Source organism: Mus caroli, chromosome 5, assembly GCF_900094665.2.
Source record: "Mus caroli chromosome 5, CAROLI_EIJ_v1.1, whole genome shotgun sequence".
In the NCBI taxonomy this organism is placed as follows: domain Eukaryota; kingdom Metazoa; phylum Chordata; class Mammalia; order Rodentia; family Muridae; genus Mus; species Mus caroli.
In genome coordinates this window covers 89,700,784-89,712,226 of record NC_034574.1, presented here as the reverse complement: position 1 = coordinate 89,712,226, position 11,443 = coordinate 89,700,784, and the positions used below count along the sequence as shown (strand labels likewise).

General features: G+C 42.5%; 1 protein-coding gene across 2 annotated transcripts in view; it reads right to left on the bottom strand.

Annotated features, from left to right (window-relative positions):
• The window catches only part of Fras1 (Fraser extracellular matrix complex subunit 1), a 395,823-nt gene that overhangs the window by 98,128 nt on the left and 286,252 nt on the right, over positions 1 to 11,443 (bottom strand). For both annotated transcript variants that reach the window (XM_021162463.2, XM_029477538.1), the window contains 3 exons: positions 6,923 to 7,037; positions 4,773 to 4,910; positions 2,537 to 2,569 (listed from right to left, as the gene is read on the bottom strand). In XM_021162463.2, the coding sequence (XP_021018122.1) occupies positions 2,537 to 2,569; positions 4,773 to 4,910; positions 6,923 to 7,037 (286 nt within the window). The remainder of the gene's footprint in view (positions 1 to 2,536; positions 2,570 to 4,772; positions 4,911 to 6,922; positions 7,038 to 11,443) is intronic.

Sequence of the window (11,443 nt, the reverse complement as noted above, 5' to 3'; positions counted from 1 at the left end):
CAGCATGGAAGTGTAAGCCGAATAAACCCTTTCCTCCCCAACTTGCTTCTTGGTCATGATGTTTGTGCAGGAATAGAAACCCTGACTAAGACAGTTTCCAGAAGAGGTTTCCTTCACTTTCTTCTGGACTTGGCAGCAAGTTAGTGGGAATCTGACATCTTAAGTCACAGAAAGCTTGGCTCAGGGATAATGATTTTACTAGAGTTGTTTTAGGTCTGTCTTGGAGACAGATCTAAATGATCGAGACTTTACATGACAGGGTTCCTGTCTGGTACCAGAGAAGGGTCAAACAGCCCCTTGGAAGGACGGAGGACAAAATCCACGTGAAAATGAAGGTTTTGTGGCTCAGGTCATTTTAATAAAGTGTCAAAAATAATTGCCACTGTTTCTCTGTGTACATTTAATGTCCTTCTCTTTGGATGATCAAAGATAGAGATTGGGTGACCCTTAATGATGAAGGCTTGTGAACCAACATGCACTTTTCTGTTAATTTTAGTCAATTCAGGGCTCTCTTGAGGTTCCTAGGGTCTACAATAAAAGTCTCTGTGTTTAGAAAAAAGAAATAATTGTGAAACCACAGTTATATTTACTATTGCTTCCATTGGTTTTACTTTTAAGTAGAAAAAGCTCAGGGAGAATTCACCATAGTGGAGGTCAGCAAAGGCTGAACACTGCAAGAGCTTTTGCCCAATCACACAACTGTCCACTGTGAGCAAACACGCCCTTGCCTCTTAGGAGCCAGAAAGCTGTCTACCAGTGTATAATTAGAAATCATGTCATATGGCTGCAGTGTTTTGAAGGCAAATGCAAAAATTGACAATAAAAATATTAAGGATTGCACATCTTCTCCCTCTTAAAGAGTGTCTCTACTTTTTTTTTTTTTTTGAGAAACAGTCACACTGCTCATTCGGGTTAAATGTTTCCTGCGGGCCCCATTTGCCTGATGTGTGTTCTTTGCCTAGAGCTGCTCCGCAGGGGGCCTAGGCTTATCATAAAGCCAGTCAAGTCAGGATCACTGACTGTCTTCTCTTCTGAGCAGATGAACCACAATGTGCTGTTCACTCTTATTCTGGAGGTTAATGTCAGGGTGTAGTCTGCTCGCTGACTTGGTTATCTGTCCAATTCAAAATTCTCTATCCCCAAAGTCCTTTCAAAGAGGTGGCTGCCTTCCGACTAGATTCCAAAAGTATTCTGCCTAACACACACACACACACACACACACACACACACACACATCTTGGACTGAAAACAAGATAATTTAAGATCAGCCCAAGACCCATTTCCTTTAGCTTTCATAAAGCTAAAGGATCATTTCATTTCAGGTCCTGGGAAAGTTAACTCTTGACCTTCCACCTCCTCAAGGCTTCTGGTTAAAAGGATGAGGCATGTTGATTCCCTTGTTTTCTGTGACATATCTTTTTATACCTCAGACCACGTAACTATCCCATACTGCAGGTCAGGAGCTTCCATTAAATGCTGAAAACAGCACCCATCCTTAGAACATTCCTAGGACAATGCTTATTGCAAATTGATTTTACAAAGGAAACAACAGCCACTCAAGGATACTGATGGCACGAATCACCTGCAGGTCACTCACTAGAAATGAGCTGTTCATGAACAGTGAGTTCACACAACCATGGTGCAGATGCTTCCCATCAAAGTGAAAAGAAATGCATGGGAGTTTGAGTAGAAAAGCTTTTTTTCTGTCCCACCATGTGGGAAGCCACATGAAGTATCCCAGGATCCAAGGATGGTCATTCCAGCAGAATGGCTAATCCCAGTTAAACAGCTGGGTATAAAAGCAGCCATTTTCATTCTAATCTGAGCAAGAATAAAGAATAGCCTTCCTTTGTGCTACCTCTATGTCTATGGCAGTATGAAGCAAACCTAGGATGCAGAGATTTCTCAAAGCTCTGGGTCCACAGACTTTTCCCTCCAGAGCCATGAGTCTCACAATGTGTACACTTTGGTTGGTGGTTTAGTCCCTGGGAGCTCTGTGGGTACTGGTTAGTTCATATTGCTGTTCCCCCTATGGGGCTGCAAACACCTTCATCTCCTTGGGTCCTTTCTCTATCTCCTTCATTGTGAACCCTGTGCTCAGTCCAATGGTAGACTGCAAGCATCCACTTCTGTATTTGTCAGGCACTGGTGGAGCCTCTCAGGAGACAGTTATATCATGCTCCTGTCAGCAAGCACTTGTTGGCATTCACAAAAGTGTCTGGGTTTGTGGATTGTATATGGGATGGATCCCCAGACCCCTTAACTTTTAAGATCATAACTATTATTGTTTTTTTTTCAGTAAATATTAGACAAGTTCCACCAAGGCTTAAATAATATTAACATTTGGCATTCTTAATAGGGTTTTTTCTATGAATACAAAAATTAAGCCATTGCTATTTGATTAACCATGTGATTATTTCAGAAGACACATGTTTCAGGAGAGAAGCCACATAACATTTTTTAGGAATCAAAAAGGAAGGATCGTAACAGAAGGACACACTCTGGTCTCTAATAAAACTGAGATTAAAGTCTTTACCTGTGAAGTAAAATTTCACTGATTCTGGGAGACCTGAAAGAGCAAAAGAATAAAGTCAGTGTTCTAAACATTTTGGGATCAGAAAGAGAAGGGGAATGTACAAACCATACAACAGTGGTTATGGAGGTAAAGGTGTTTAAATCTAAACTGTCTGGCTTAAAGAGTGATCAGGAGGCCCTTTTCTCATAAAATGTTGGAATTCATGATAGCAGCACTAACTTTAAATATAAAAAGGGTATTCATACTGGAATAATTTGATGTCACAGCAGTTAGGGTGATTTGTAATACATTCATCCAGATCCTATTTTACCAGTACATAAAATCCTACAAACTGGTGAATGTGGGTAATGTTTAATACTGACAGTGTTCAGTGGGGAGGAGGTGGAGAGGCCGCTCAACTCCATTGTAGAATTGAGTGACATCTGGGACATTGATTTACACGCTGGAACCATGAAAGATTTATTTTGTGGCATTTGTCTCATAGATTAGACAGGACATGCCTCTTCTATTCTCTCCAAAGAGACTCATGGAATGAAGAAAGTGCAGCAGACTTGGAAATTACTTTAACCACTACTGATGTGTTTTCTTTCCTTCTAATCCCAGGATAGCCCAAGTTTCCTGTAAAGTAGGTCTTGTAAAGTAGGGGCTAAGAACCGTGAATACTTCCATGGGCTATTAGTTAAGCAGTTACTAAATACCCCTGGTCCTCCTCTGAGAAGGGCCTCTTCCTGCCCTTAGGGATTTTCAATCTCATTGAAGAGTTCATCATTTTCTGGACAATTGAACATACACTACATAACCACAAAGACCAGTTTACGTTTACCATAATCAAAAAAGAAACCCTATAATTATTTAACCAGTAGTCAATTTACTCAGGAAAACACCAGCTGCTTTGTTTGAATAAATTTACAATGTAAAAGTAATCCTGCTATTTATAAAGCTACACAAAAGATACTCCTTGAACATCATCAGAAATGGACACAAAGATGTCTAGAGTCACTCCAAGGCACAGAACGTGGGGGCTGTGCTAACTGCTGGACCGAGGGAGAAAAGATGGTAAACAGCGTTCAGTATTCTGCTGCAGTGGAAGGGTCTGCACCAGCTTCAGTGAATAACACAATTTCATCAGGTTGTTTCCTACTCAATCTTTGTATTCAGGTTTAGTCTTGGCTTCTTTTGTTCCCCTCCCCCCAGCATAATATTTGTATTAATTATTTGAATATTTGTACTCAACCTTTCAAAAGAAAACTTTGTAAGTTTTCCTCTCAAGTCCTGGAGCTCAATGTGGGAAGAATGCTTGCATCCATTCCCATTGGAACATAGACTCTACCCTGAGAGACTGCAGTCCACAGAGGACTCAGCTTCCTACTCTGGCCTCCTTGTCAAGTCCATGCATGTCACTGTGGTACAAGAGTCCTCAAGAAAGCCATTCCCCATGGTTTCAAACGCTCACAGTGTTCTTCATGTTCTTAACATGTTATAGACCTTTGTCTATAAACCCAGATCTTTACTGCCTTCCGTGGAGTATAAAGTCAGGCCTATTTCACCTGTCAGGCCCATTCCTGCCTGCTCTGCTAGACACTGCACATCACAGCAATACCATGGCCTCCTTTGAAATCGCGAGGATGCTACATTTTCTTTTCCTCCAGGAATCTTCTCCCCACATCCCCACGTGCACCTTTAGCTGCGTAAGCCTCTGTCCATCCCACTTTGTCAATAGCTCCCTGCTCAGCCACCTCTTGAATTCTCAGTCCACACCAGCCATTCTGTTTAATGTTACCAATGAACCTTCCTCCTCTTTCCAGAGTTCTTATCTCAGTCTGCAACTAGATATTTATTATTGTGAATATTTACCTCATAATCTCTACACTTAGTCTTATAATCAGTCCATAAGCAGGGATAATGACTCTTTCTGCTTTCCATTGTATCTCTGACACCTCATCCAGAGACTGACACACCAGAGCCAATAAAAGTTGGTTGAAAGTATGCCTATGCATGTGAATTCATGATGAGAGAGAGAGAGAGAGAGAGAGAGAGAGAGAGAGAGAGAGAGAGAGAGAGAGAGAGAGTGCTGAGCCCAAGCCTCTACAGGTTGGTAGGCCCCAAGCTGTTTTGAATAGGAGAAGAGTGTCAGTGTCGGGAAGCTTTCTGTACACAGGTTTTTGGGAAGAGATGGAGAACAAGCCATGAAGATTGAGGGAGTCTTGGTGTCTTAAGGCAGAGACAGAAGCATTACCAGCAAATGAGAAGGCCATGATCTCCTGGAGGTGGGGAGGTGCCACAGGAGGGCGATACATGATCTGTCCTTGATTTATATCTTCTTGAGTGAAATACTGGATGGGAGAGTGAGGCCGGTCTCTGTGCTCAATGATACCTGGAGAAGAAGAGACAGACATAAGTACACACAGCAACTCTTGGATGACAGGAAGGCCAGGCCCACCAAACTTCCCTTGCTAGAGAGTGAGTGAAAATCTTTATCATTCAGGAGCACTGGCTCCGGAGCTGGTCCTATACTACTGCTGTGAAGTTACTCAAGAAATAGACAGATCTGTGGCCAGGTGATGGTTCAGCCAGTAAAGTGCTTGCTATGTACGCATGAGGTCCTGCCTTTGAATACCCAGCACCCATGGCTAAGCATGACAACTCACACCTATGCTATAATTCCAGTGTTCGGGAGAGAGAGATGGAAAGAACCACTCAGGCTTGTTGTCCACCCAGCCTAGGGAATGTCCAGGTTAGTAGGTAAAACTGCTCCACTAAGAAGGTGGACAGCAAGAGACACCCGATGTTTACCTCTAGCCTTCACAGACGCAGGCACTGTGCACTGGCACACATCTGCACATACTGAAGCACGTGTACATAAATATGCACACGCATCTAGATGACAGATTGATAGATGAGTAGATAGATGATGGATAGATAATAGATGAATAGGTAGATGATGAATAGATACATAATGGATGGGTAGATAAAAGATAGGTGATGGATAGATATATAGATAATAGATAAATGATAGGTAGATAGATAGATAGATGCATACATACATACATACATACATACATACATACATACAAGATGGAGAAAGCAAGAAAGAATGAGAGAAAGAGAGACAGAGAGACAGAGATCCAAATAGTCTTCATTGTGGTTCAGAGAACATAAACTATGCATGGTGAGGTGTAACTCACTGCCACTAATACAGTTCAATTACACGTGATTTTCTGTAAGTGAACTACATGGTGCTGTCACTATGAAACTTCCAACTGAGTCCCCTAAGACAGTGGGGCCAAAATTATCTTCTGATGGTGTGCTAAGGAAACACTTTCCTAGACTTCCTTTTAATTTCAGCCCTCTTCTATTTTTGTGATGATCTTAGTAACACAGGCATGGGTCTTGACTGTTCTACGTCAGACCTAGGCTTATAGTTAGCACTCAGTTTATAATCAAAGCTTTCATGGCTGCAGGTTGGCCTGCAGTTCAGCAACTTTTCAGGCACGGAACTATACTGTGCTCGTCTCTTCTGTATTTAGAAGGGAACATGTGAGGGTTTTGGTGTTGAAATAACCCACCTTCAGAGACGGGCAGTCATTCTGCAGGAAGCAGCCTAGACCAGCCTGAAAACTCAAACCACGCGGGGGAGCGAGGACCTCTAGATACAACTTAATGTTTTTGTATTTCCTTAGTTTTTATCAAAGGGCAGTGGGGTTTCATTATTACACCCTTTTTCTTTTGGGGGATGTGGTAGTGAGTAGGCTTCCTGCTTGTGAGAGAGGCAGTCTCAGAGGCAGTAGCAGAGCTGCCGCTATGGAAACTGGACTCCCTATGACCTCTCATGGTACAGGTTTCTTAGGTAAGCCAAGCATTAAGAGAATTAGAGGCTGGAGGCTGATGACAGGTGCCACCTGGCCTCTGACTGTGGTTACATGTTTCCATTTTTTTCCTATGGGAAGAGGGACTTATCCAACTGGAGAAGGCACTGAGTTCATGCGGCTCATGGCCCTTTAGGCTTTGACAGATACTTTAGTCAGAAGCACTTGTTCATTTTGATCTGTTTGCCTGTCCAAACTTCTGGGCCCCTTTCGGACAATGCCTGTGTGTGTGTCTAGTTCTTTAAGTGGGCCAGAGGGGGACATAATGACTCTGGTACAGCTCTCTCAGAGCACAAGACAACATACAGCCTGCTTCCTCTTCTTTGTAAACCAGAAAACACAAGCACGGATCATGAATACCAGTTCCTCCTTAACCCTCCATACACATCGCTGTATAAAGAAGCAGGCAAAAGCCCAGAGGTTTTAGGACTGGTCCAGCATCACAAGGCAAGAGCAGCATGCCTCAGAAACCCCTTCACTGAAAGAGCATCACCGGAAACCCCTTCACTGCATACCTTACCTTGATTTGGATGCAGAGGTACGGTGATGTTGTATATAATCTTTCCACTGGGACTCTCTGCCTTCACGAAGGATAAGGACTGGGGCTGAATGACACTTAGGCCATCTTCACGAGCCTGGATGGAATGGAGAAAGCAAGAAAAATCAGAAGCCTGATGATAACAAGAGCCAGAGGCAAAACCACATCTTATAAAGAAAACAAGACCAAGTTTGCTCTGGGTTTTGGTATTAGTTTCATTTGTCAAGATCATCTCCAAAATCTAAATGAAGGATCTGGTCTCTCTCACTCTATGAATGTGGCCAGCCTAGAAGACTTTCAGGAGATCCAGGCCGGAGTAGGATTCCTTACTCTGACTCCTTCATCCCTCAACGCCATCAAATTTATGTCAGAGCATGCTGTTGGTATCCTAATATAATAATAGCTTCCCCAGATGGAACCTGCAGTCAAACACTTTGAGAAAAGTGTTTGAGAAGGCACCACGGCTGGTCATTCACAGTTGGCTCTGCTCCAATGACTTCACAGGCTAAAGATGAATCTGGCATCCACGGAGAGGCCAGGCTGAGAGGTTGAAATCTTAGCCCCACGAGATTCTTTGGGGGCACTCCTGTGCCCCAAGCCTCAATGGGAACTGTTCAGCATTTGGGCTTCAAGGGGCTAAAGATGAGCCCAGCTCCAGCACCAAAAGTGGCTAGCCACTTACATTCAAGACATCCTCTTATCAAAGCACAGGAACATCCCCCATGTTATCTTTACTTCTACTGTACTGTTCGGAGGAACTAAATTCCCCCATTCTCTTCTACCTTTCAATGAACAAGGTGGAAGAATGTTAACTGGACAGTGTGTCTGCAGCTTATTCTACCTAGATGGTGATTCCTCTGCTCATATTCACACCTCAGACAACACTCAGAAACCCAGAGGGTCAGACTCTCATCTCCTGCACGGCAGTGAGTTGAGGACAGCTGTCACAAAACCAGTATGTCAGCAAGTAAAGGGAACACTAGTGTGAGCCTGGGTCTGGGCTTGGGTCACAGGTGCTGTGTCAAAATGGCACAAAGCAACGTGCACACCGCAGACTCTTCTGGACTGACCTTGAAGGTAGAGTTTGGCATGCTCTCGTGCCTTTAAAGCCCTCCTCCGTTCAGAAGGAATTTCCCCATTTAGAAGAGGATTAAGTAGGGCTCACTCCTGCTTATAGGAGGGTGTGGTATTCTTATTTTTAACCATAAAATACTGAGGGCTCCAGTTGCTCTGTAATTGTCCCAAAGGCATAGCTGTCCCAGGGAGAGGCAGCGTCTGCAGGTTAGGACAATCCCCTACAGTAAAGAGTCACATTTCAGGCACTTGCACAGGTCTGGAATGTAATGAGCAAGAAAATTAGAATTTCCAACAGCAGCTGGTCTCCCCCACCCTGCTATGCTAACATAAAACAAGTAAGGACAACAAATTAAAAATATTTGCCCCATAAAAGATGTTTACAGACCATCCATGTAGGTACCGATAAATAGACAGAAAGTGCAATTTCAGCACCCTAGCCTCTCCCAATGTCAAAACCCACTATAATCAAATATTCTCAAAGTGCCATGCAATGCGTCTGAAAATTCATATGCTTCTAAACAATAAAATGATAAGAAGAAAATTGTTATAAACAGGACTACTGAAAAGGGGAACAGGTTCTAGCCAAGACATTCTATTTTGGAACTTAAAGAGCCCATCTCTTTACTGATCAAAATAGACATTATGTAGAAAATGGGAAGACTTAATTTCCTAAAGCAATATTGAAGCTGTGATACATCAAATTAGTCACTTTTAATTATTTGGAATACCCAATACTCACCAATTAAAGACATCAAGAAGTGGGAGCTTAAGCTTCATGGAAATAATTATAGAAGATTTTTTTAAATAACATCTGACGAAAGATTAAGAATAATAGTTTTTATCATACTCTATCACCTCTGACTACATCTAGATTCCAAATCCTTTTCCCTCTGAGGTTCCCGCTCTGCTCTGGGCCAGCCTCTCCATGACACTCACAATGGCTTCACAGGGCTCTCACCTTGCCTATTGGCTGTTCTCAGCCATGGTACCAGGAGGACATCAGATCTTGTTCCTTACCTGTCATGGCTTTCCATGACATGAAGTATAGAAGTCAGGTTCTCACAGCAATATTGTATGTTCCAGATGCCTTTTGCAAACACATCCCAGACTCAGGCTGCCATTCCTACTATGCCCCTGACCTCAATGAAAGGCACAGCTGTATTCTTAGGGATCTTTGTGTATTTTGATTGGCCTTGTCTCTAAAATCTCTCCATCTTTAATTGCTCTTTGGCTTTCTAATCATCTTAACTGTTGCTAAGGGTAAAGTACTGTTAACTATAAGGCATGATGCTCTACAAAAAAAATGTGGTAGAATCTGCCACCTTAGAAAACCTAGACTCTACATCCACCAAGTATATTCTCCTCTGTCCCTTCCTCTCCTCGCCACCCTGGAAACCATTGCTCTGCTTTCCTTTCCTACGAATCTGACTATCTTTCTGTTGCTGTACAAGGGGAGCCAGACCTTATTGGTCTACTGTGGTCTTAGCTTATTTCCCTTTGAATATTTAGAGGCTAATCCAGGTTGCACCTTATGACGGGATTACTTTTTTTTTTGTATGGCTGTATCATATTGTATTGTGCAAGTGCACATGTACATCCACACGCACACACATCACACTGTAGTTTCTTTATTGCTTTTGTCTTCTGATGGACACTCAGGTTATTCCCAGTTCTTGGCTACTGTGAAGAATCATCTGGGGCTTGCTAGAATTGCAGATTCGAGACTCCACAACCAGACTTACTGAATTAGAAAACTCAGAGTGAGTGCTAATGTATTTTAATAACTCTCCAGGTGGCTCCAAAACGTACTTAAGTCTGAGACCTTAAGAACCCTGATCTAGAAATAATTATACTCAACCACTCAGCTCTTCTCCTAGAGGAAGCCCCTGTGACTCTCCCATGCTTCATTACACAAGGCACCCTCCTACTTGCTTCGGAATGGTTGCTCTGCTGTGGCCTCGAGCACAGTAGGATTCCTTTGCTTATTTATTTGCCTAGCTACTCCTAGATACAAAGATCCTTGAACTAGAATCTGTGTTTTAAGGTCACCAACTCGCCAGCATCTTCTTCAGCACTTGTCATAGGCACCCAGAGAAAATAACGAATACGCACAGGCAGACTCCTTTCAAAAACACCTGTGAAATATTTGTGTGGACGGTATAAAAATATTTCATCTGTATTTACCCCATGTCTTTACAATTTGCCAAATATGTGCAAAGCTTCAGTGTTCAGATGAGTTCAAACCACTGAACTGCAGCTGCATTTTGTCACACATAACAAGCATGCCTTACAGTTGTGGCCCTAATTAACGTCAAAAGGAATATCAACTCTGTATGTTCTAAGTAATGTAGGCTAAATCACATTTTACAGTAAACTGACTTTTGAGAAATGCAAGGTTCAAACAGACAGACCCACTCTGCAAGTGTGCCACCAGAGATTAAAGCTGAAGTCTCTTTAGAAGGCCATGGCAAAGCAAACGCCAGTGCCTCCATGGCTTCTGGCCCATTTCTTTACCCCTACTCTAAACTCAAAATAACAGTGCTGTCTTTGCATTTGGCAAGAAATGTGTATGCACATTTTTTTCCGTACAGTTTAGAGAAAATTCTGATCCAAGTTTCTCCAGTCAGAATGATGAATTATAGACTTTATAATGCTGCTGAATTATGATTTCTTTAAATTACAGTTTACGCTGGAAATGCCGATACTAGCTATTCATTAAAAACTTTCTGCTTTCCCCCTTTGTGTCTCTGTCATTCCCAGTCCCGTAATTTCTGAAACTATCACTGTTCTCTTTGTTGTGGCTCAAGGCTGATATCTTACCTCAAAGTGTAATTATGTGGGTGTTAACTAAAACATGGACCCATAATAATTAATTTACAGGGTTTTGCATGCTCATGGCTGTGTCTGAAAGAAGAATCTAGCATTCTACCTACCCTAGAAATAGGGTTACAGTATATTTAGTATTTCCTGCTTGTCTTAGCTGAGCTTTATAGGCTAATCCAGGTGGTACCATCCTTCGTGCAATCCAGCCATTGCCACTGTAATATGATGTTGACATCAACAATATTTATGTTCAAGAATCATGCAATTGAGTCATTAGAATAGCACTAGGAAAATCTTAGTGTTTTAGGCTAGCTTATGATTTTGTGTCTGGGCTGCCTTTCATGTATCCCATGGGTCATGGTTGGACATAAGCGCCAGATCTTTCCATGGGTCACATTCATTTCCCCAGAACATGCAAGGCCTTCTGGGATTGGGTGTAATGATCTTCACACCTCCAATATGCTCTCCTCATTTCTCCAGGGCATCACACTATCTGCTATTTCTCAGCCACCATTAGCTTTCTCACCTCAAGGTCTTCCATGTGCTCTGAACACCCTTGGCCATTCCTTCCTCTATCTTACCTTCCTTCCTCACCCCAATACT